Source organism: Pinus tabuliformis, chromosome 7 (genome assembly GCF_031772625.1).
Source record: "Pinus tabuliformis cultivar Carrire ecotype Pingquan chromosome 7, CPIR1, whole genome shotgun sequence".
Classification (NCBI taxonomy): Eukaryota; Viridiplantae; Streptophyta; class Pinopsida; order Pinales; family Pinaceae; genus Pinus; species Pinus tabuliformis.
The window spans coordinates 1,810,242,826-1,810,270,345 of NC_142293.1; the positions used below are offsets into that span (position 1 = coordinate 1,810,242,826).

At 39.3% G+C, this 27,520-nt stretch overlaps 1 protein-coding gene across 2 annotated transcripts in view; it reads left to right on the forward strand.

Moving 5' to 3' along the window:
• Positions 1 to 329: 329 nt before the first annotated feature.
• The window catches only part of LOC149255613 (uncharacterized), a 105,000-nt gene continuing 77,809 nt past the window's right edge, over positions 330 to 27,520 (forward strand). The window contains exons 1-3 of one of the 2 annotated variants that reach the window (XM_089460538.1): positions 415 to 433; positions 523 to 889; positions 1,104 to 1,157. In XM_089460538.1, coding sequence (XP_089316664.1) covers positions 602 to 889; positions 1,104 to 1,157 — 342 coding nt within the window. In that variant the 5' untranslated portion in view covers positions 415 to 433; positions 523 to 601. Of the gene's footprint in view, positions 890 to 1,103; positions 1,158 to 27,520 lie in introns of both variants that reach the window. The other variant, XM_089460537.1, reaches the window with a different exon arrangement.

A 27,520-nucleotide genomic window follows, 5' to 3' on the forward strand; every position in this document is an offset into this window, starting at 1 on the left:
CAATTGTTAGAGTTACACATTCGACTAAGTCTTACACAATCTTAGTGACAACATCTCACCATCCAATATTACACAATCCTAATGACAATATCCCACCATCCAACATTTTACTCATTCAACCTCAACCTCAACCTAAGCTTAACCTCACAGTGAAAAAAACAAGAAAAGGTAAGTGTTTGACATAAAAAAAAATCTCCCTTACTTCAACCTCAACCTAAACTTAACCTAACTATGAAAAAAAAACAGGGAAATATAAGTGTTTGACGTCATAAAAAAATCTCGTCTGCTTTCGTCTTCATCTCGTCATAGTCATATAGGTCTGGTGATTATTTTCATGTTAGCCTTTTATGCCTTTGGACATGCAGTTAAATAGGTGGATGCAAGTCTCGAGAACTAGTCTCCTAAACCTTAGCCTCGTGGTCCTTCAAATCCGGTTGTTGCTGATAGTTTGTTTCAAAATTCTGAGTTTCCAAACTAGCCACCAAAATACTGTTCCCTCATTCTCCGTTCATGCTTTTGCAGGGACCATGCAACATAATTGAAAAAACATATGAAATCCTGCGACACTATCAAACGTACACATAAGTGATTGCTCAAGTAAATGGCATTCACAGCGACCCGAAGCATTGCAACTTCAACATGGCTCCATCCCACTCGGAAAGCACCTCTGAGCAAATTCTTCCGTATTGGGCGCTTTGCCACTGGCCAAAGCTCCTCTCACCATTTTTGCTCTTCCACGTGCCAATCTCCTCGCTCTTCACGCACTGACACGGCAGCATCCAACACAGTGAAAGGCGACCATAGTATACCAAAGAGTGGCAAGCGAAGGAACCCACAGCTGGTGGACATGGAGTATGCAGAGCTCAACCTCAACGAACATGTGGGACAGGTAAGGTATGCCACTCTCAATATACCGTAAATTAAAGGCATTTTTAGCAAATTTTGTATTGAGGACACCTAGATTTAGCACCACTGTATTTTTATTGTCTTCATGTGATTTTGACCTGGGTTTTGTAGCTCCTGAAGTACAGTGTAATCGCCCTGCGTTTTGTTATTGAATTTAATTGAAGCACAAATTTTGAAGCCTTTGTTTTTTGTTACAGTTTGGAGCTGTGCGAGTCCGGCAGCATGTTAACCCACTGAAGGCGGCTTTCATGGTATTATCTATAAACCCTTCCCTTCTGTAATGTGGATGAATTATGTCGAAATATATCGTGGCCTTGAAGTGCGTCTCTCTCTCTCTAAATAAGGATAAATGTTTTTTTTCGTGGGGAGCTATGAAGCCCAACTCTGCCTTATTATGGTAAATTGATCATAGCTTTATGAACACAAGGGTTTGAACCTAGGTCATTATCAGGTGACTTTCTGTCTCAACCACAAGACTACAACGCTGACAGACCAAAGAAGAGTGTGTGTGTCTATGTCTCTCTCTATATATATTTTATTTTGCCAAGGAAAAGTGTCGTATGCCTTTTATTTCATTGCAAGAAAAGGGTTACATTTCGGATTTTGCTTTAAATAGGAGAGTAGGTGACAGACTGTCTGCCCACTTCATATGTTCGGATGGAGAAAACATAAAACAACTGTTGCCAGTCAAGCCACAAAGACTTTTGTATGCCTGTTCATTGAATATTAAAAAGCAGAAAGAAACTGTTTCCTTCATAATGAGGGTCTCTGTAATAAAAGGACAGGTAAACCCTTTCCAAAACTGCATTCCTCTAATAGTCAAAAAGAAGGGAAAATTTTAAGTTACCTTCCCATAAAAGCAGGGCAAGATAGTCCTTTTGGATATCAAAGGAAGATCCTTCTCTGCAGCTCTGGGGTTGCTGCTTCGTCTTCATGCGAGTCCCAAAGTCCACTTCTGCTGTTTCTTGGAAAGCATGTCCGCCAGTTGGTTGTTTTCCCACTATGTATGCAAAAGGGAAAGTTGTATGAACCTTTTTTTTCTTTCCCGGACATCTCTGAGCACTAGCAGGCTATTGAGATCCAGATTTCTGCCAGCCACTTCTCCTTTCATTCATCTGATAACTAGCTGTGAATCCCTGAAGATTTGCAACCTGGACACTCCGTGCTCCTCTGATATAATCATCAGTATCTCCATTGCCCTTGACTCAGCCTTGTTGTTTGATCCTATTTCCAAACTGCATGCGAAAGTAATCCAATCTTATCCAGTTAGGTGTAGTACTCCACCTGCTCCAGAATGACCGGATTCCTCACAGATGTGCCTTTGAAGAATCCCCATGGCATTGTGCAGTTTATCATAGTGGGTTCGACCTTCCTTTCTTCTATTTGTCAAGCCTTGGGAAGGCATCATGGGTAGCTTTGATCCTGTAGAGAATCTTATTGGGTGTGAATGATTTTCCTGCCAAAAGGTGGTCATTTCTAACCGTCCACGATGTCCATATCACAAATTGTCAAGCATTGGGAAGGCATCATGGGTAGCTTTGATCCTGTAGAGAATCTTATCACTAGCTGTGAATCCCTGAAGATTTGCAACCTGGACACTCCGTGCTCCTCTGATATAATCATCAGTATCTCCATTGCCCTTGACTCAGCCTTGTTGTTTGATCCTATTTCCAAACTGCATGCAAAAGTAATCCAATCTTATCCAGTTAGGTGTAGTACTCCACCTGCTCCAGAATGACCGGATTCCTCACAGATGTGCCTTTGAAGAATCCCCATGGCATTGTGCAGTTTATCATAGTGGGTTCGACCTTCCTTTCTTCTATTTGTCAAGCCTTGGGAAGGCATCATGGGTAGCTTTGATCCTGTAGAGAATCTTATTGGGTGTGAATGATTTTCCTGCCAAAAGGTGGTCATTCCTAACTGTCCACGATGTCCATATCACAAATTGTCAAGCATTGGGAAGGCATCATGGGTAGCTTTGATCCTGTAGAGAATCTTATCAGGTGTGAATGATTTTCTTGCCAAAAGGTGGTCATTCCTAACAGTCCGCGATGTCCATAACACAAAGTGAGAAATGGATTAGTGGTTTTCTATTGAAGGGTCTAGTTACCCACCAAAAGTGGGTGACCTCGTAGGAGAAATTTTCTCCTAAGATATCTCTTCAGCTGGCAGCCAGCAACCCCTGACAGCCACCGATGTAGCCGACATATTGTGCCATTTGATCTGCGCTCCTTGAATCAGTCATATGTCCCCTCGCCCATCTATCGAGAGCATATGTTTGAAGGTGGGCCATCCAACCCGGAAGGTATGTTTTTCATTGTGCAATCAAGTGCTTATGCTTGTTTTTCATTGGGCATTTTGGGCATGGATTATTGGCTGACTTAGAAGAAGGAAGGACTTTGACTGGGGTTTTGTTCCCTCACCTTAAATGGGGGGTTAATCCTCAACCCTAGTCCCATGGGATCTCCCTTGTTGGCTTATGGCTTTAGGAAGGACACTACTTGGTATCTCCAATTTTGGTAGCGCAGTCCCATTTTCCCGTTTCACAATTTTCATTCCCCGCGGCACATTACAAGCCTTATCTCATCATCTTTCCTCTCTAGGTCCACATGGTCACTGGGTCCACAAGGCATTGGCACACTCCTTCCCCTTGTCCACATGTCTGGGTTGGGCCTAGAAATGTTGCCCTAGAGGTTGATGCAGCGAAAAGAAAGTTAAAAGAATATCATGGCCAAAAGTGAGGAAGAAAAGAAAAGAATATTATATAATGCAAAAGATGGTCGGGACATTAATATAGCACGTGGGAAAAAGCCAAACATGAGCTCTACCCCTTATCATGATGGCCATCACCTTGGCCCCTAGGGCCCCAATGAGTGCCCCCACATCATTAAGGAACCCATGCATGTTCCAACCCTTGGTGGGCGATGAACTGTCCCACCTTAAGGAGGTAGTAGTCGCTGCATAGCTCTCACAACATGCTCTTATTTCCTAGAGCCCCGAGCGGTAATACAAAGAAAAACCATAAAAGGCAAAGGCAAATAATGAAGGGTGGAAAAACAAAGGTCAGGGTCACTCATGTATCCACAATTTCTCCTTCCTACATCTATATACCCAATATGTGGACACTCCTCATCATTGCCACCCTTGTACCCATGGCATTTGGCCTTGAGACCCTTGTGTCCCCATCCATCTCATTATTATTCACATGAGCCTTATCACTTGAAGGATGTACCTTGGACCTGTCTTTCCCCTTAGGGGTTGGGAACGCCTAATAGGGTTGTTTATCTCCTACCTAGGGAGATAACACTACTTCAAGCTCAAAGCCCCAAATTTGGAAGGAAAACCCTGTATGAAGTCTCATTGTGCCCTTGACTAACAAGCTTGCTTCACTTAGATGCACTAATGAATTATTGTACCTGAAGGTAAGGAGGCACATTGGACATTATATGTAATTGGCAGGTGGTTTGATCATGGGTTGGGCAACTTAATTGGGGCCCATGTCCACTAGAGAATCATATTGACACCACAGGGGATACATTGAGAGCGATGAGACTCCCGTCATGTGCAAAGCATCTTTTCATACCATGGGAACCCTCAACACCTTCAACAATTTGTTTATTGCCCCACATTATTCGTGAGATGATGCACTTGGACTAATGTGCCCAACTATTGAGAAATCAAGTGAAGTACGATTAGGTTCGATTTCCCTGTCTTGATAATTACTTGTGAATGATTAATGTCTTCTTATTACTTCTTAAGTGTTCTTCATCAAGCAATTATACACATGTTCAAAACATATAGATCATAAAGAGACAAGAGACACCAGAAATCAGGCTCCAAGCCAGGGCAAAACCCCACAAGGGGGAAAACCCAACAATCCTTCTCTTATAGAATCAGATCAAAATGAGATATCTAGGACCAAGACCAAGACCAAAACCGCCACCAAAAACTCCAAGTCCAGTGCTCCTCCAAGTCATCTCTAAAGTCAAAGTCAAGATAAGTCAAATTGATCAACTTCCTGAAATTTTGGCCCCTAAAATTTGGGCCTGTAGTAGCACAAAATAATTTAGCATGTTCATAGAATTCTATCCTCCACATGTGCAAGTTTTTCTCCCTTTTAATTTGGCTTCCTTTCTCCTTTGTTGGTTCAGAAAAATGCTTCTTGTTGAGTGATTAGATGATCTCTCAAATGAGTCAAATTGCCTCTTATATAATAATAGGTGACTCTTGGAGGACTGGGCCGATTTGTTCCAAGGAGGGCTGACTTGACACTTTGTGGACTAATTGACTCAAAAATAAAATTCAAATTCTTTTCTTACCAAAGTCCAAATGGGACTTGAGTCATACACATTTTCTTTTTGACTCATAATAGATTCTATTTTACTTTTTTGACTCTATAAGCATGAAGAACATGCTTTGACCAAAAATAAGATAATAATAATGAATATAATAAAAACATCAATGATTGTTTTACATTACATTATGAAGACTGACACTAGTTACATTTTCAACACTTCCTCTTAATTAGGGAGGTATTCATAAATGACTCAACAAGATATTCTCAAGTTGAAATATTCATATAAGAAAAGAACCAGATTGATAAACATCAATGACAATTTACATCATCATAGCTAGCATTGTTAAAACATCAAGGCCTAAGCAAATACACTCTATCTCTCCACTAGATAAGAGTACAATGCTAGGAGGCATAAATTTGGACACCACTGTCTCTCAAGGCACATACCCCACCCAGGTGTTCACTAAGGTATGTCCTCATAGGACCATTTCCTAATCCACTCTCACAATACTTAACACCAGGAAATGCCAATCCTCAGGACTATTCTTATCTTAGATCAATGTACTTGACTTACGGTGGTTAGTTCTGGTCATAGTACAGATCTTCAAAGAATATCGGTCCCAAATGCTTATCCAATCCACCATTCTTCCTACCGGTGTTCATGCACTAGGCTTACGACTGTTTGTTCTAGACATAGTACATGACACATGGAGAACATAGTGTCCACCCTCACTCCCCCTCAACCAAGGAGGAGAAATTCACAAGCCTAAGCTTGTTTCAAAAATACTCATCCTCTTCCATGAAAAGGAACTTCATCAATACATTGACTACTTGTTTTTCCTTGGAGATCTGTTGTAGCTTCTCGGCTCCTATCTGCATCATACCCTCGAATTAGAAAGCACTTCTACCTTCTTAGTTCTCTGACAATCTTCATATCGAATCCAATGTGTCATCAAACAATCCATCACAACATGTTACGGATCCAAATTGCTTCGCAACTGATTGTACCAACCGCCACATCTTCTGCCTCTGCAATGCAAGAATTCTGCTTCATATTCTTCCAGGAAATTATTCTAGATCTCAATCATCAGTAGTAACCTAAAGTCCCATGTTATAAGATCCCTCATGTCAACTTCTGCTTCCAACTCTCTCTGATGTCAATATTACTTCCTTTGTCTCATGCATCCTTCTTTCTCAAAGTATGAGGTCCTCTTTGATCATGAGGCTTCTTCAAAATCTTGGAGTAACTCTTTTAACTTAGGCAATCATCTTCACTTGATCCTCTCCCTCTTACTAGGAGAACCTTCAAACTGCTCTCTCTTTCTGCAATTACATTCTTCCATCTTCGTGCTTTGCTACGTTCTTTCCATTCGTTCATCTGCTTTCAAGTCTTGGGAAATTCTTATAATCGATCTACAAACTTTATTAGAAGCCTATGAAAGAACAAATATAATTGAGCAAAGTACAAAGACAATAGCAACAATAGTAAACAAGGAGAGGAAATGTAGAGTACTTATCTTTTGAGAAAAGTCTAGGTCCTATTGTGATCTTCACCATTTTTGTCTTCACATCAGCATGATGGCATTCCTGTCATACTCAATAGCTAGGTTTTCTTTTTATAGTGGAAACGATTAGTTAGGGTTTTGTTCCTAGGGTTTTCTAATTCAAACCTTTACTAGGGTTTACAAACCCTATATTTCTCCAAAGTCTTTAAAATTTTCCATTTGAGAATTGCAAATTCTACAAGCACATAAATTTGTTAGCTGTAAACCCTAGAAATATCATTGACAAGTCTTCTATGAAAATGAAGTTCTTTTTGCTCCTAGATCACATAAACCTATTCTTCAAATGCAATGAAATAATTTGAGTGCTAACATATGGATGATCTCTGATATGTCTATACAGATCCCTATTATAATAAGTTACTAACTTTCAAAGGAGCATAAAATTGTTAGCTTGATCATGACGTAGAAACTTAATGTCACAGGTTATTGGTTACAAATATAAATTATGCATACCTCTACTACCCTACCTATCTATCCTTATAGGGATCCAATCCTTCTGCAACAGTGATTGTTTGACCATTTCTTCTGTTGATATACATATCTTTCTTCAACGTAGGCACCTCAGATCTTTAGCTAATGTGAACCACAAAGATTAATTTATCCATGTTGTGACTATGTCTTCGTATGATCTTGTGGAGGTCTGCACATCAACCATCAACTATACTTTCTTTTTGCTGACTTCAATCTTCAATTCAGATGCTTTTTAAAATACCTCACATAGCATGGCTGCTTCACATACTTGTGTAATAGAGATGACTCTTATATACTTTCTTAACACAGCCCTTTCTACAAGGAGCTATAACTCTAGATCTTTAGGCTTGGCATTATACTGATAGTTTGACTCCCTTTCCAGAAGATATGATTTAGATGTAATCTAAACTTTGGTAGCTCAGTCCTTCATCACATAATTTCAGCCTTTATTTTCATAGATTTTTGATTCCTTCCAGATACGGTCTTTCCAAGAGATATGTCACTTATAGCTTGTTTCCTAATGTCTTTGATGCATCTACCTTGGAGATATACATTGGGTTGTTCTATGCCTTAGAGATGTTGTTTCAAATTTCGCTGTCTCTCTTTACCTTCAGACTTCATACCTTGCAGTCTTAGACCTTTATTTTGATTAGTTTCTCAAATTTTCTTGTCCTCTATTGTTATGTGTGTTGATGGGCTTCAATTGAAAGATGTGAGTGTACTGTAGATGGTCTTTCTCCATAAGCGAATGAATGCTTTCGTATAGTTTTGGATTCTATATTATATGGATGCCTTGCTTCTATATTTGGATGTCAGGTTCACTGAAATAGAAAATCTTATATAGCTTACAATCCATAGTAGCAATGTTGCTTATAGGAAACTTGGATACCTCAAAAGTATGATGCCATAGTGAGTTCGGATATCATAGAGAAATATTGCCATAGGAAGATTGAATGCCACAGGAAAATTGCTCTCCTGTAGCTTGCATTTCATACAAACAATAGCCTTCCTGTAGCTTGCATCATTACTGATATAATAGACTTCTTGTGGCTCGCATTTCCAGAATTATAGTATCTCAGAAAATTCGCTTGACCTCAGAAAAAATTTGAATTGCACAGAAAAATATTGTAGAGACTCAAACTGTTCCTTTTGCTTGAGCGAAGGTATTCAGATCTTTCCTTTCCTGTACTTAGGCATCCTTCATACTTTTTATACTTCGGAGATAAACAACTTTGGATGATATGTCTTTCTTGCTCCAATTGAGAGATGCCAATAAGATATATATGGTTTTCTTCAAGTCTTTCTTTGCTTTGTTTGGAGACCACTCCACAGGATTCCACAGGGATAAGCTTGTTACTCGGATTTGTCACAGTGATACAACTTCAAACTTGTTTCCTTGATTCCACAGGGATGCTTGAGAAAGCTTGGCCTATCATTCTTCCGTAGGGATCTATTTCTTCAATGGTGCTCTTACCCTTTACCATAGCTTTGATACCATGTTGAGAAATCAAGTAAAGTAGGATTAGGTTTGATTTCTCTGTCTTGATAATTACTTGTGAATGATGAATGTCTTCTTATTACTTCTTAAGTGTTCATCAAGCAATTATACAAATGTTCAAAACATATAGATCATAATGAGACAAGATACACCAGAAATTAGGCTCCAAGCCAGGGAAACACCCCACAAGGGGGAAGACCCAACAATCCTTATCTTATAGAATCAGATCAAAATGAGATATCCAAGACCAAGACCAAGACCAAAACTGCCACCAAAAACTCCAAGTCCAGCCCTCCTCCAAGTCACCTCCAAAGTCAAAGTCAACATAAGTCAAACTGATCAACTTCCTGAAATTTTGACCCCTGAAATTTTGGGCCCCGTAGCACAGAATAATTCAGCCTGTTCATAGAATTTTATCCTCCACATGTGCAAGCTTCTCTCTCCTTTAATTTGGCTTCCTTTCTCCTTTGCTGGTTCATAAAAATGCTTCTTGTTGAGTGATTAGATGATCTCCCAAATGAATCGAATTGCCCCTTATATATAGCTATCTAGGAGGGTCAAATAGGCGGCTTTTGGAGGACTGGGCTGACTTGTTCCAAGGAGGGCCGACTTGACACTTAGTGGACTTATTGACCCAAAAGTAAAATTCAAATTCTTTTCTTACAAAGTCCAAATGGGACTTGACTCAAATGCATTTTGTTTTTGACTCATAATAAATTCTTTTTGACTCTTTTGACTGTATAAGCATGAAGAACATGCTGTGACCAAAAATAAAATAATAACAATGAATATAATAAATACATCAATGATTGTTTTACATTACATTATGAAGACTAACACTAGTTACAATTTCAACACCAACCGACACCATTATGGAGTGGCAGCTGATTCGAGGCCTAGAGGAGGTTTGTCTCACCCTTAATACATGGGAGGGCAGGCATCATCATTAGAGCCCTCATTTGGAGCATTATACAGGCTATTCTATCATCAAGAGATCCAAGAGACTAACATTTGTGCCCCAAACTCACTTTGGGGCTCCACATGATGACTTGCATGGAGAATTAGGGGCCATCCCCTAATTGGTGATTTATGGAGCCCTCTCTCTCATCTTGGCACCTATAGGACTCAACGTGGCCCTCCAATGGCCCTACATCCGCATGATGTCATCAACTCGGCTAGCATTTGGATGGCTAATGTATAATTTGAAAAAGCTACTTGGTCGGCTTGTGACCAAGGCTAGTTTCTTGCACATTATTTTAATATTTTGGGGGCTAATTAGGCTAATTCGATTTAGTGAGACTCATATAAATAGTACTTAAGTAATTAGTGAGAGATCATCATCACACTTGGACTAGTACTAAAGAACTCACACTTTTCCTTTGGAGCTATTAGAGACTCTTTTGACGCATTTCGATGTATCGAGATGATTGGCATTTTTACTTTGGAGCTTCTTCTTGAATGATGGACGGATATATTACATGTCTCTTTTTAAGTGCTTGATGTTGATGGAATTTTTATTTGAAAATTGTTTAATGTATGGAATTGCTGCTCTAGAATATGCAAATTTGTGCCCTAATTGTTGAAGATTAATTGTGGAAAGCTTTTCTAGTAGAGTATTGCACATGTTATCCAATGCAAGGCATGTAATGAATGTTCTTAGTGAATGAATATCTTTGAATTCTTCATGAAACTCCATTATCTCTTGAAGAGGGTAAATGTTTGAAGTTGACTAGGGCATCATTTTCAAGCCTCCTTGGAAGACGTTTTATCTCACCTTAAGCATCTTAAGACTCCATTGCCCAAAGGACTAGGCACTAGTCCAAGGAATTTGGTGATCAAACCTCCTTTTCTCCATATTTCTTCTCCTTAAAATCTTGGTCGCCTTCCTCTTAGACGACTAGACTAGGGCATTAAGCGAAATTCTTTAGAAGGTGAATTGGTGGGTTCTGTGAGCACAAGGCTCTTCCTTAAGGTCTTGTCTAGAGGATTTGCAATTTTGGTAGGTTTGTCATGGTTCTCCATCCATAAAATCTTATGCCCTAGGTGTGCCTTAGAAGGGAAAAGCCTAACTTGTATCTTCTTGGTTTGGGGACTTTTTTGGGGGTCGTATGAGCTAAGTATTCATTGGAATAAATCATAAGAAGCCCTTTCTTCTTCTAGGCCTTGATCTTGTGAATACCTATTACCATTGAGAAACCTCAAAACCCTAGGTCTTGTGCCTTCTTTCCTAGGGTTTTTCTTAGAGAGCAGTTTTCTTCTTTGAAGCCTCGTACCTTTATTGAGCCTCTCTTCGAATGAGCTCTAGCTCCATCACCTTGAACCTTCAACCCTAGAATATATTTTATAGGTGATCATAATCATATTGGGACTCTTTCCAGCAGTGAAAGTCCCTAAAGAGCAGGGAACCTTGGTGACGCAGGGTTACCTCCCCGCTTACACCCACTGTATGCATGTAAAATGCATAAGCACATTTGTCCCAAGAATTTCCCTTGCCTTGTCAAACCTTCATTTGATTAAGGTTTAAGGCTTTTAATTAATACTTTATTATGCGGAAACATGTTCTTTTTCTGCCCATTGTCTTAACCTTCATTTACCCTTAGGTGGAACTTAATTCACCCTCCTTAACCTTGATTACTCTTAACCATTCATTAATCTTTACCCTGCTCTTTAACTTAGGTTATATGCGGACTTAACCATACCCTTTTATCCACTTTAATTCTATTATAAAACCCGTATAATAGAAATACAAAGAAATGCACGTAAACTCACCTTTCCACCAATCCACGCCTTCGCATAGTTATCGAGGCCTACCTTTATTGGGTTCACTCTCCATCGTAGATTTCAACCCCACGATCTGTCGGTTGATATCTATTCCCGATCAATCAAACTTGCGCAACAATCCTCCGTTGTTGATCTGCACTCAATGGATCCGACGGTCCACGACGATTTCGGGTGAGTCATGAGCACGGAGAATACCCGCCCGATAAAGCGGTTTTCTCTCTCCACCCCCGTGCTACGTGTGAATTACTTAATGGAATCAGGTGACTCCCTCCTATTACCACTTATCACTTATTCTCAACCCGAAAACCATTTCCGCTTATAAACCCGCCTTTCTCTTTGACTAACGCCTGAGCTATTTAGCGCCTGATGATCGTAGATCTTCTATCATCGACAATTGCGACGGATTTTCCGAATTCCTCTTCCGCCAGCTCTTAAGTTAATCTTTGTCGTTCATTTCTTGATTCCCTTTTGCTTGATTTTATCTTGATCGTTCATTTACTTCGTCCTCATCCGTTGATCTCCAAGATCCAATGGTTCCTGTGCATCGAGGACTCGCCTCTTCGTTCGTCCCTTTGCTTTGAATTTAATTCATTTCTTCAGTGTTTTTCCGGTGTTTGGGTTTTCTTCAAAGGTTTCGTACTTCCGCTGCGTAACTCACTCCTGAACTTGACCTCTACGAATTCTCACATCGCAGTCTCTCCAGAGCTTCACTTTAATCTTTCAATTGGATTCAATGACCCATTATGATTCCTTTGAATCATTCTCCTCCTCTGTGTAGTTCTATAGAACTCTACTGGCAACCTCTGTTACAGAACCTAAGGATTCACATATAATCCATTCATTAAATACTCGTTTCACACACTTACACAGTTATGGAATAAACCTTTGTATATATAAGTATAAATAACTGATTACATATCGAGACTCTCTGTCTCTCAGGCCTGATCTTCAATACCAGTGGTCTCCCCCTCTATAGTCTGCCTGCAGGCTTATATTTATACCAGAAAGGTTCTGTTGAACTAATTCTGGTTCAGATCCTTAATCTACTGAACTGACTCCTAAATGTCCTCTAAGTCCACTTCTAACTCCAGTTAATCCCTAAGAATCCTCTCTAGTTCCTCGAATCATGAAACTACCTTAAGAGTTATAATTGACTTCTAACTCTCTCGTCATTATTAACCACTCATGTTCTCCTTCATTCGAGAGCATTTACAAACATCCTCACAACATCTAATTAATTCCTATCCTACTCACTCAAAAGCCTAAATATTACATTAACTTAACACTTAGGAAACCAACTTCCCTAAAACACATGACCCCCTATGTCTACTAAAATACAATGATTTTCCTTGGGTTGAATGCTCCTACATCAGACTCCCAAAGTAGAAAATATTCATGATCTCCTGATCATGTGTCTTCATAAGTTGATAGAAAACCTCCAGGGTCCCAAACTTTAGTTTGTAGCTGCCCAAATGCCTTGCACCTTTGTCGCTGTTGTATGTCTGCTGTATTCTGTTTCATATTCCTCTCCTTGTCAATCAGGTTCAAGTTCTGATTGATCATCCTTCCTGCTGCTATCAATTTCCTCCACATGGACTGTTTCATCATCAACTGCCATAATTCTTCAATCTCTATCTCCAGTTCATCCTTGGACTGGTCCATATTTTGCCTCTTACTTCTTCCTCTTTCTCTTTGCTTCAGGTTGTTGTTGTTGTCCACTAACTCTTTAAACTGCCGCTGGTTACTTTCACTTTGTAGTTGCTGGTTTACCTTTTCTTCTACTTCTTCTCTTGCTACCATTGTAGACATTGCTCTTGCTCTTGCTCCAACTTTTGCTTTGACTCCTATGCTTACTGCCTCCCTTTCATCGTTACCCTTTTCCATGATTATTTCTGTCTGCACTGAATCATGACTTTCCAACATTCTCTCCAGCAATTGAGCATCTCTGTTCCATGGATTAAATTCTTCCGCAAAATCTTCTTCTTTCATTTTTATTTGGCTGTTCATCTGTGCCAAATTTTCTCCAGCATCTGCAACTAAACCTGCACTCACAAAACACTTGTTAAAATAAAAAACATAAGGCTTCTGTGCCTTATCTTCCTTTGGCAACAATTCAGTTTGCTGCTCTGTTTCTTTCTCCTCTGTCAGCACATCAGTATGCTGATTCAACCTCTTTAAAGAATTCTCTAAAGAACTCTTAAGACTGTCAGCTAGTCTCTCTTCCACATCATCTGCTCTAATGATGTCTTCCTGCTCTTGTCCACTGTAGTGAACTCCTTCCTCTGCAATCACACTATCATACTTTGAATTTCCCAACAAATATTCTAGCAATGCAATTTCTCTGTGACACTTCGCAAGTACTTCATCATCACTTATAATCCCTGCATTTATAAACGAATTGTTAGTTTGAAAATTATAAGGCTCAACAGTTTCAACTATTGTTTCACATATCAGTTCTTCAAACCGAACTTCATATTTTTTTCCCACAAGAAATCGTCCCTATGTTGTAATAGTTTCATTACTAACTTCTTTCTACTGCAATAAGTCACTGCCTTCCTCATTCAAGAGATATTCTCCCTTATCTTTTACTCCAGAGTATTCATCTTTTGAAAGATACTTTTCCATACTTTTGACAGCTTCAAAAGATTGCTCATCCTCTGCAAAACCCTCCTTGTTAGTGACCAATCATTAGATGTTGCTTCTCCCAAGGTTAAACCCTTTGCATAGGTTTCTTCCTTCTTAACATCTTTCAGCAGATGTCCTCCTTTTTTATTGATTGTCTCAACAGCTTCCATGGTTAATTCCACTGTGCCTATCATCATGGTGAACTGACGATCCTTTACTATGTTTTCAGCTAACATAGTCTCTTCTTCAAGTTTGCCTTTAATCTCTTTCTGTTTACCTTCTCCAAGAGGTATCCCTGTCTCACCATCTGCATTAATATTCTCCTGCATTTGTTATGCATCTACAGACAAACTATTAATTTTAAAAACATAAGACCCTGTGGTCCCACTTGATGTTTCAACCATCATATCTCCTTGTTGTTCCAAGTTCTCTTTATGACTCATAAATTCTTTGATGGTCTCCTCTTCAGTCTCCTCAAGCCCTTCACTTGGTTGCTTGATATCTTTTCCCAACTGTATATGAGACGTATCTATCTCATCTTCTTCCCGAACAAAATTTAGATTCTGCTTGTCTTCTTTCTCCTTTTTCATGTCAATATCAGCAAATTGTTGTCCTTTACATGTTTCACCTGCAAACATACACAAATTGTCAGATTTAAAACAATGTGACCCTTTGGTCTCACTTGAAGTGTCAGTCTTCAAGTCTTCATCTTCACTCAGAACTTCACCCTGTTTTACTTCACAAATGGACACTTCCATTTTCATTTCCAACTCAGCTTCTCTAAGTTTTTCCATCAGCCACCTTACTTGTCTCTGTTGTAGCCTTCTCTGCAACTTATGCCACTTCACTGGCTTCTTCCTCAATACCCAACCTTGTCTTTGGCTTTCCTTTAGTATCATCATCAATGCATCGAGTTGTCCTTTCATCTTTGCAATTTCCTTGTCAATTTCCTCTTGACTCATTCTCTTGTCATTTGCCTTGGCATCCTCTTTTTTCATCTTTTTTCTGTTGTGGTCTTCCTCAGAACCTCTACTATGACTATCAGTAGCCATCTTCTTCTCCTCTCTCTTCATGAGCTCTTCACTGACTCACTATGAGTTGCATTAAAGCCTTTGCAACAAAAAGTCCTCCTTGTTGCAACTTACCTCACCAAGATTTCCTCTGTACTTGGTCTTTTGGCAAGGACTTGGTTCTCTATCTCTGGAACCTCCTTTGAGCACTTTTCTCTGCTCCTTGTAGGCTTCAACTCTTCTGCATCTCCTAGGAACACAATTGTCCTCTTGTATTTCAATCACCATAAAATACTTGGTTCTGACCACTTCTTCTTTCACTTAGAAAGTCTTACTAGCTTCCTTCATTACCTTGGCAATTCTACCCACATCCTTTGTGGAATTGCCTTTGTGATCTGCAACAATACCTCTACAGTAACAAGTCTCCTTCTTGCTACATATGCTTTACTAAGCTTCTCTCCTCTGAGCTCAGTCTCTTAGCATTTCTCTAGTTCTTTCCTTTGGAACCAATTCAGGCACTCCTTGCTCTAGATGTTGCAACCTTCTCACCTTCTTTTGTTGTTATCTGTGCATCAATGTACAAACACACATTCTCCAATCAAATCAAAACAGAACATATCACCTCACCTTCAAGATCTCTGCATGATCTTGTTCCACCATTCCACCTGTACCTTGAATGGATTGTCCTCTGTTTCTTGCATCTGCAAGTTCTGCTACACATCACCTCTGTGTGCCTACTTTCTGTCAGATTAGAATTTGATCCTTCCTTGCCTGCATAAACATCTTTGACACATAACTTTGTTCTCAATTCTTTCACATAGAATTTTTTTATTCTGTTTTAACACCAATTGTTTCAATTACAATTTTGCTCTGATACCAAATGACGCAGGGTTACCCCTGCTTACACCCACAGTATGCATGTAAAATGCATAAGCACATTTGTCCCAGGAATTTCTCTTCCGTTGCCTTGTCAAACCTTCATTTGATTAAGGTTTAAGGCTTTTTAATTAATACTTTATTATGCGGAAACATGTTCTTTTTCTGCCCATGGTCTTAACCTTCATTTACCCTTAAGCGGAACTTAATTCACCCTCCTTAACCTTGATTACTCTTAACCATTCATTAATCTTTACCCCGCTCTTTAACTTAGGTTATATGCAGACTTAACCATACCCTTTTATCCACTTTAATTCTATTATAAAACCCGTATAATAGAAATACAAATAAATGCACGTAAAATCACCTTTCCACCAATCCACGCCTTCGCACAGTTACCGAGGCCTACCTTTATCGGGTTCACTCTCCACCGTAGATTTCAACCCCATGATCTGTCAGTTGATATCTATTCCCGATCAATCAAACTTGCGCGACAATCCTCCGTTGTTGATCTGCACTCAATGGATCTGACGGTCCACGACGATTTCGAGTGAGTCACGAGCACGGAGAATACTCGCCTGATAAAGCGGTTTTCTCTCTCCACCCTCGTGCTACGTGTCACTTGCTTATTGGAATCGGGTGACTCCCTCCTATTACCACTTACTGCTTATTCTCAACCCGAAAACCATTTCCGCTTATAAACTCGCCTTTCTCTTTGACTAACGCCTGAGCTATTTAGCACCCGATGACCGTAGATCTTCTATCATCGACGGCTCCGACGGCTTTTCCAGATTCCTCTTCCGCCAGCTCTTAATTTAATCTCCGTCGTTCATTTCTTGATTCCCTTCTGCTTGATTTAATCCTGATCGTTCATTTCCTTTGTCCTCGTCCGTTGATCTCCAAGATCCAATGGTTCCTGTGCATTGAGGACTCGCCTCTTCGTTCGTCCCTTTGCTTTGACTTTAATTCATTTCTTCAGTGTTTTTCCTGTGGTTTTGGGTTTTCTTCAAAGGTTTCGTACTTCCACTTCCGCTGCTCAACTCACTCCTGAGGTTGACATCTGCGAATTCTCACATCGCAGTCTCTCCAGAGCTTCACTTTGATCTTTCAATTGGATTTAATGACCCATTATGATTCCTTTGAATCATTCTTCTCCTTTGTGTAGTTCTACATAATTCTGCCTGCAGCCTCTGTTACAAAACCTACGAATTCACATATAATCCATTCATTAAATACTCGTTTCACACACTTACACAGTTATGGAATAAACCTTTGTATATATAAGTATAAACAACTGATTACATATTGAGACTCTCTGTCTCTTAGGCCTGATCTTCAAGATCAGTGGCCTCCCCCTCTACAGTCTGCTTGTAGGCTTATATTTATACCAGAAAGGTTCTATTGAACTAATTCTGGTTTAGATCCTTAATTTACTGAACTGACTCCTAAATGTCCTCTATGTAGGTTTTAACCCCATACAAAAATTACCTGCATACGAATTCTAAAACACAGAAAATAAACAATGCGAGAGCACAACACATAAAACACATATACACAGAGATTTTCCCCTGGATCCCAAAACCGGGACTACCAACTTGATTTTTTTTCATTATGTTCCTTTCAATGTTATAATACATATTTATACATGTCGAAGCATCCAATGCCATGGACTGAAAACCATTGCGTCCAATACCATAGATCGAAAACCATCGCGTCCAAAAACATGTGCGAAAAACATGCACAAAACCATAGGTGGGTCCGCGCATCCTAACATAGAGTCCAAAACTAAAATTTTCTGAGGCGCTCCCCCGGACCCCATAAAGTGGGGTTACAGGTACACCTCAAACCCCCTGTGACCCCCCTTTCCCGCTACACAATTGGCGCAACAAAAGGGGGCTCCCCCCTCTAACCCCTCGGTTAACTACGTGGGCCAGTCGTGGAAAGAATATAACACAACCCAACATTCTCCCACTTGTTGTTTTCTTTCCACAGGGGGCCACAAGAGAGCTTAGTCATTTTTTTAGCCTTGAAACGCCCATTGTCTCTCTACACCAAGAGAACTTCTCAGAGCTCATAGATTTTGTCAATGCATCTGCAGTATTCTTCAAAGTGTCCACCTTTACCAGCGACACCTTTTTTTCTTCTATCATATCCCTCACAAAGTGATACTAAACATCAATGTGCTTTGTCTTTGAATGATATGCAGGGTTCTTTGCCAAGAAAATTGCACTTTGGCTGTCATAGTCTATCCTTATAGCTCCTTGTACTAACCCCATACTTGAACACGATCTCTGCAACTAAATTGCTTCCTTGCTTGCATGAGTGGCTGCCATGTATTCTGCCTCTGTAGTTGATAGTGCCACGACAGATTGTTTCTTACTCATCCAACTGACTGCACCTCCAAATAGGTTAAACACATACCCACTTGTAGATCTTCTCTGATCCAGATCTCCAGCCCAGTCTGCATCAACAAAGCCACGAATATCCAACACTCTGTCTAATCTTAGTCTTCCTTGGTAGCACAAACCATAACCTGAAAACCCGCTTCATTGCTGTCCAATGCTCCTTTCTTGGTTTTGACATAAACCTGCTCAATACTCCCACTGCATGTGCAATGTTTGGTCTGGTACAGACCATTGCATACATCAGGCTACCGACTGCACTTGCATATGGAACACAGGACATGTCCTCTTCCTCTTCTTGTGTCTTGGGACACTGTTCAGCAGATAACTTCACACCTACAGGAATAGGAACCTTCATCGGTTTACTATCCTGCATATTAAACCTCTGCAGTGTTGTTTCGACATACTTCCTCTGGTTTAACCAGAGCTTCCTCTTTGCCCAATCTCTTTTAATTTCCATGCCCAAAATATAGTTTGTAGCACCAAGATCTTTCATGTCGAATTTGGAAGACAATTGGGTCTTCAAATCCTGAATAATTTCTTTGTCATTTCCAACCAGCAACATATCATCCACATACAAGACCAGATAAATAACACGGTAACCAATTAATTTAAAATACACACAGTGATCTGCTTTGGTTCTGGTGAAGCCAAGTCCCCATATAAATGTATCAAATTTCTAATGCCACATCCTTGGTGACTGTTTTAACCCATACAGAGATTTCTTTAACTTGCATACCAGTTTTTTCTTACCCTTCACTACAAAGCCTTCAGGTTGTTTCATGTAGATTTCCTCTTCCAGATCCCCGTGAAGAAATGCTGTCTTCACATCCATCTGTTCTACCGCAAAATCAAAAGCAGCAGCAACAGATAAAAGTAATCTAATAGAAGTTACCTTGGCAAGAGGAGAAAAAAATATCACCAAAATCAATTCCTGGCACCTGGGAATAACCTTTTGCTACCAACCGAGCTTTGTATTTCTCCACTTTTCCTTCTGCATTTGTTTTCTTTTTGAACACCCATTTGTTGCCAATGGGTTTTCTTCCAGCCGGCAACTCCACCAGATCCCAAGCCTCATTTTTGTGCAAAGATGCCATTTCATCAACCATGGCCTCTTTCCAGAGTTTTCCATCCTCTGAATCCATTTCTTCCTTCATAGTCCTGGGATCATCATTAGTAACAGACAAAGCAAAATTTGAACAGAAAGCAGATAGACTATACCTTTCTGGCTGCCTTTTTTTTCGAACTGATCTTCTCACAGCGAAGTTCGTGGCTCTTCATCTTCTGATTCCTCCTTTGCTGTAGAGTCTGATTCTTCCTCCTTTAGCTCAAACTCTATCTTCTCAGGTTCCTTTGGTTGGACTTCATGTTTAATAACATCATTCACCTCTCTGAACACCACATCTCGGCTGTACACAACCTTCCCTATTACTGGGTTCCAAAGCTTATAACCCTTTAAACCATCCTTATACCCAATAAAGATGCACTTTTTAGATTTACTATCTAACTTGGTTCGTTTCTCCTTTGGAACATGTACATATGCATCACATCCAAATAGTCTCAGATGTGAAAGAGAGAGTTTCTTACCAGTCCATACCTTTTGTGGAGTCTTATCCTCCAATGCAGTATCCATCGTCTCTGCCCAGAATTCCTGTCCTAACCTAGCACCATTGAGCATGCTTCTTGCCCTTTTCATCAACGTCTTATTCATTCTTTTTGCAACTCCATTTTGCTGAGGTGTATATGTAGTAGTCTTCTGTCGTGCTATACCACACTTTTTATAGAATTCTTCAAATTCCTTGCTGCAAAACTCTCCACCATTATCTGTCCTCAGCACCTTTATCTTCTTTTCTGTCTGATTTTCCACGAGAGCCTTAAATTCTTTAAACCTGTCAAAGGCTTCAGATTTCTTCTTAAGGAAATATATCCGTGTATTCCTTGAGAAGTCATCTATAAATGATACATAGTACACAGACTTACTCAGTGATGGAACCTTCACAGGTCCAAACACGTCACTGTGCACAAGTTCTAATATTTGTTTCGCCCTCTTACTACCAGAGGGGAAACTCACCCGATTCTGTTTCCCATATACACAATTTTCATAGAAATCAAAATCTAGAGAGCTATACTAATACCTTCTACCATACCTTTACCATGAAGTATTCGAAGATCCTTCTCTCCAATATGTCCAAGCCTTTGATGCCACAACATGGTCTTCTCTCCAGAGACTACTAGATTTTCTGCTCCACTTTCAGGAACCATAGAACTGTTGCACCCATCAATAACAGTGCTACCTTGCAGCTTGTACAGAGTTCCAATTCGAACTCCCCGCATCAATACCAGTGCTCCCCAAACCATTTTGTAGGTATCCTTCTCGAACACTGTTTTTACACCTGCATCATCCTACTTGCTTACAGAAATCAGATTTCTGGCCAATGCAGGAATATGCAGAATACCCAGAAGTGTTCTAACCCTTCCACCTTGCAACTTCAGCTTTACTTTTCCGCAACAAGGATTCTAGCCTTCCTATCATCCCTTAAGAAGACATCACCACCATCATATTTTTCATACTCGCAGAACCACTCTCTATGGGGAGTGAAGTGAAAGGATGCACCTGAGTCAATCAACCATGCCTCATGATCTACATGTGTACTTGAAGAAGCCAAGTACACATCCCCGCCTTCATCTGAGGTGGTTTTTGCCTCTGCATAAGGAGCATCATCAGATCCCTTTCCTTTATCAGGAGTTTTAGATTTACAGTCCCTTTTGTAGTGCCTTTCATTTCCGCATTTCTAGCACACCACCTTTACAGGTTTCCCTGGAGATTTAGATCTCCCACTCGATGACTTATTTTTGTTTCTGTTCTGGGACCGTCCTCGTACAGACAAGGCATCACCTTCTGGCTCTCCATATTTTTCCGTCTCATCTCCTCCGTCAACATAGATGAGACTATTTCATCAAACTGCAAGGCAGTTGCATTGCTACCTATTGCAATAACCAGACTATCTCACGAATCTGGTAGAGAACACAACAAACTGATGCGCTTATCTTCATCTAAAATTTTAATATCAACAGATGCTAACTGACTTACCACAATATTAAATGCGTTCAGATGCTCTGTCACCGAGTCTTCATCTTTCATCATCAGGTTATGCAACTTTTTCCGTAGGAACAGTTTATTCACCAGAGACTTAGATTGGTACAAAGTCCCTAACTTGTCCGACAAAGCCTTTGCCGTAACTTCCCCTGATACATTAAGCAATACTGAATCTGAGACACACAATCGTATTGTGCTCTTTGCCTTCCGAACCAACTTCTTCCATTCTTCATCGGACATTCCCGTTGGTTTAGTACTCAGATTTACCGCGATCCATTGATCTTTATCCACCAACAGATCCTCCATCTTGAGTTTCTACAACTCAAAACTCTGACCATTAAATTTCTCAATCTCTATCTTTCCACTGCTCGTCATCTTCTTTCACCACCAAAATTGATCTTGCAGATCTCCCACTGAACAGGGTCTACCACAGGCCCGAGTGAAAGCCCTCAGCAACAAAGGCGTCCTCTTGAAGCCAAAACTGCTCTGATACCAAATGTAAGTTTTAAACTCATACAGAAATTACCTGCATACGAATTCTAAAACACAGAAAATAAACAATGCGAGAGCATAACACATAAAACACATATACATAGATATTTTCCCCTGGATCCTAAAACCGGGACTACCAGCTTGATTTTTTTTCATTATGTTCCTTTCAATGTTATAATACATATTTATACATGCTGAAGCATCTAATACCATGGACCGAAAACCATCGCATCCAATGCCACGCGCGAAAAACATGCACAAAACCTTAGGTGGGTCCGCCCATCTTAACATAGGATCCAAAACCAAAATTTTCTGGGGTGCTGCCCTGGACCCCATAAAGTGGGGTTACGAGTACACCTAAAACCCCTTGTGACCGCCCCCCCTGCTACATAATCGGCGCAACGAAGGGCCCCCCCTCTAACCCCTCAGTTAACTATGTGGGCTAGTCGTGGAAAGAATATAACACAACCCAACACTCTAAGTCCACTTCTAACTCCAGTTAATTCTTAAAAATCTTCTCTAGTTCCTCAAATCATGAAACTACCTTAAGAGTTATAATTGAATTCTAACTCTCTTGTCATTATTAACCACTCATTTTCGCCTTCATTCGAGAGCATTTACAAACATCCTCACAACATCTAAATAATTCCTATCCTACTCACTCAAAAGCCTAAATATTACATTAACTTAACACTTAGGAAACCAACTTCCCTAAAACACATGACCCCCTATGTCTACTAAAATACAATGATTTTCCTTGGGTTGAATGCTCCTGCATCACTTGGCTGTGGCGACAGTGGGCCATTGCCCCATTGTTGTCACTTAGTCTAGTAGTTGTCAGATAGTTTTTCCCTCCTTAAGGCCCTGCTAGATTGTGTGGTAATATTTTGGCACTGTTGTTGGTGAAGAAACGAGTCTACCTTTATGAGGTATTTACCTACTTCCCTAATCACAATATAGTTTATTATTTGGCGACTCCATTAGAAGAACGAAGCCCTAGTTCTTCATTGAACTTTAAATTCAATGCTTGTAGGGTTAAGCAAGCATATCTTAAGGCATTTCGAGTTCACCTTGACGGCCCATGTCTAAAATCTTATGAAAATTTGTACGGCAAGAAATGGCTCATTGGAAGGGCCTATTCTATATGTTTCATAATGATGATACTCAACCAGATAATCATGATGTCATTAGTAGCCAAGAGGAGCTTGATGTCTGTTGGGCCTCAAAAATGTCATCCACTTTCACCTTAATGTCCATCATTTTACCCTCATTCTGTAACTCTATACTACATAACCCTACATTAAGTAACCGTTTTCATGATCAAATGGGTTTAGCATTATATTTTCCAAAGTCATTTATGTTAAGTATTTTAAGTGAATTTGTGATTAAATATTATAAAATTAACATGTTTTCATATATGCATGAAAGTGGTATACGTTTTGTGATATTGTAGGCCTACTTGGAGCTTCTAGAAGTGTCCTACTTGGCCTCCTAACTACAAATTCGAATTTCAAGTTCCAACTCATGAAGATTTGTGGAGTAATTATAGAAGATGAGGATCATTATTTATGCATATTCAAAGGAGACGAATCATGGATGAGAGGATATGTATCTCACATTTTTAGGAGATTAGTTGTAACCACATGAGATAAATGTGGATTTAGGAGAGATTTGAGGGATCTGCATTTATTGATCAATCATCCTCAGTTTTTGTATAAAAAGGAGTGCATCTTTCAAAGGAACCTATCTATCTATCGATGTATTTTATTCTTCCAATCAATAAAATAGTTCAGTCGAAGATTCTCCAACATATTGTTACTTTGAAGACGTGATGGTAGTTTGGTGTACTTGCTGAGGAATGGAGGACCCCCATCAACCATAGTTTGCACATCTTTGTACATTGGTAACATAGTATAGTTTTGTTATTTTATTTCTTTTTATTCAAGTGTGCTTTCAATTATGCAAGTGTGAGTGTGATTTCCTTTCAGCAAGTGTGCTTTCAATTATGCAAGTGTGAGTGTGATTTCCTTTCAGTAAGAGTGCTTTCAATTCTATAAGTGTGGTGTGATTTTCATTTATGCAAGTGTGATTTTAGTTTCTTTATGTTTGGTTTGGATTGGATTAGATTAGATTGATTTAATTTCTTAGTTTTAATTGCATTTAGATTAATCTAATATGAAAGATAACCACCTAGTACATATAGTACAGGTATACCTCGTCAGTTTACGAAACCCCTGGGTTGACAATTAAATGACAGGGATTTAACTAACCATTAAATCACCCAACATTTTGGCGCCGTTGTCGGGGAGGTATACATAGGTGTTTATTTTGAAGTTTAGAAAACTCATTATAGTTGCATTCATTTTTAGTTGCATGATTAAAAGCATGTTAAAATCATTTTGCATATTAAATTTTAAAAAATTTTCAATTTTTTTTGTACTAATCTGTGTGTGCAACAGGAATTATCAACCAGTTGGAGCAATTCACAGGTGATTAAGAATGTTCTTCTTTCTTTACTTCCTAATCGCATTATCTAAGCAACTGGTATTTCATGCTTTCATTATTTTTAATGTACATTTTTCTAACCTTAGCAAGAATACTTTTTTGATTCTGTTACGCACATGGTTACATTGGAAATATGCATACACTTGATTAATTCTTCTATTTCCAGTAGAGTAGAATAGGTGATGTCTTTAAGTTTTTTAATGTTAGATTTCATTTTGTTTTCAATTTTATTTTATTGGTGGTGTAGTAAGAGCCACCCATCTCATTAATAATTTGCAGGAGGTTGAAGAAAGAGAAGGAAAAGAGGAGAACAGATAGAGTTTTGAGAGCCATCATCTAAATTTATAGATCAAATCCTTGTGTTTGTCTTTTAAATTTTGTATTCCAATTGAATAAATAGCTTCAATATTGTTAAGTATGCTCTCTTCTTGCGCTCTCTGCTATCTAGAAGATTAGAAAAGACAAGTGAACAAAGTTAGTTTTAGAATTTTGTAATAAAAATTGGAAAATAAATCTAAATTCACATCAAAAGTACAATTATAGACCTTTAAAAAGCTCAAACAGCGAAAGTGATGCCTCCAATGGATCCAACACTGTTGAAAGCCCTTGTTTTGACTTTCTTTGCACCTCATTTGGTTAAAAATTGAGAAAGATATGACTGTTTTAAGATTCTACCCAATTCTGCTGTTAATGAGCCTACAAATCGACCCAAACCCAGCCGGTGCACCTAGAAATCAAGGACAGCGCGCGAATCTGGCCTTTCCGATCTGTGGGCGAATTTGTAGGATGGTTAAAACTGCTTCCAAAATCTGTGCCGGTGGTCATATTGAGTCGCATGAGACCATGGGCTAGGACTTAGTCCCGACCCCTTCCCCAAAAGGGCACACTGTTTAAAGTTTTTTTTTTTTTTTTTGGGTTACATTGCGCATCAAACATGGTAGCATGATTGGTAAATTGTTTGGTTAGTAGGCATGAGGTCACGATTTCAACTCTCATGGAGGCCGTTCGACCTTCCATGTAATTTTGGCCACCACGAGGATGCCATGTGGCAACCAATGGTTGGTCCACGTGGCACTTCCTCATTGGGCCATCTCAACCACCTGTTGACCAACATAAACTTGCCATGTGTCAACCAACCAACCAGTGACAAGTGTCAACCTCGCATTAGCCGATGAGGCATAGTCAACTTGCACAGCCAACTTGCCACGTCAGTGTATGGACTGCTGACTGGGCGTACTTGCAAATTCAAAATTCATTTTTTTAACTGTTTCCTAAAACGGTCAGAATGCAATTCCAGGAGCATCTGAAGCCGGATTTCAATGAAATGAAGTGCGTTGGATTCAAAACGACGAGATTTACACTTTGGTGTTGGTTACAAGCTGATCCAAGAATTTTGAATTTTAAGCATTTTCTTGATCCATAGGATCATGGACAAGGGTGGAGTGCTAAATAAAAATGAAAAACATAGTTACAGACTTCAACCTGCATAAAAACCTTGCAAATATTAAAAATCTAATTGCAATAATTAAAAAACCCACCATTTGAGTCTAATTGCAGGTTGTAAAAGTGGCAAGGTAGTGCAACGATCTATGTTTTTGGTAGTTGTAGAATCGACACAATTCAGTAGCTTATGCAAAATTTGTTTATGATCTATTATTGAAACATTAAGTGTATGGAGAAGAGGCCTCAAGCTCAAAATTGGTAAGAAACAGGTAAAAGTGCATTTAATTTTTCTTGAATTTGTTTTATTAGTACTATTTCTGAGTTTTTTTGTGTGTATATATCAGATGAAGAGAGACTGATCACTTCTCTCTCTCGATAGACTTACATTCTATTGCTGAAAAAAATGCTGAGTTTTTGCAGGGTTCAGGATACTATGAAAGAAGATCACTATATGCACGAGAAGACCAAGTTTCTTTCAAAAGAGCATGATTATTTCATGCCAAATCAGATCCATTACACCATTTCTACTAAACAAAATACCAATTTTACCACCGCTACTCATTTTAAGCCTACAGTTGATCCATAATTATCGATCTCCCTACTACCAAAACCTCATTTCCTTCACAATTGTCATTTCCTCACAATTGTCATACTTCCTTGCCTCACTTTCGTTCATTGTTAACCCAAAAATAAAAGTCATTCAGCTCTCTTACAACGCTGAGTCACCGCATTTTCCCCTTCATTCATGTTAAATAAACCTTGCTCCAATGCAAATTTTCATCCATAGTCGTTCAAATTATTATTGTAGACTCGCGATAGATGATGGAGGATTCATTAAGGCCTTTTTTTCTAACAAATTTTGACCATCGACTTCGACACATCATCTGGGATCAAAACTAGAGATATTTAAAGTACCTTGAGGCTTGCATGCCTTAATGGCAAGTTCTCTCTCCAATAAAAAATGGAAATACATCAATGTGTCGGATCTTCTAGGTGACTCGACTTCGACACATCTATTCGTACCTAGTAAGATGTACCTAAGCATCTTGACTCTCATTGACATCAATGGTAAGTAGTCTCGTGTTGGTTAATGACATTCATTAATGGCCAATAATCCAACAATTTCTTTTCTCTGTTCAACATCGACACATCTATTCACATATATAAGAATTATGCCATCAAGCGGGAACGAATGAAGACTACACGATTTCAGTAGTTTGCAGCAAGACTCAATTCAACATCTATAGCAAGAAAGATTCCAATCTCATCCTCAATTCATACAACCAAGGGAAAGAAGCAGATCAAATCCTTCTACTTCATATTCCATGATCCAGCAAAACAACCACACTCTTCTATATACCTAACTTGTCCACTTTTCAGGTAAGTGAAGGTATGTAGTTTTATAATTTTTAATCATGTAATTCCTTAAATGCTAAAATTGTGATTTTGAAAAATCCCTCACCACATTCATATTCATTCATATTCCTTTTCTTATTTGCAAGAAAATTGAAAACACCTTTAGTTGGGGGGCAGGGATATTCATATTTCATGT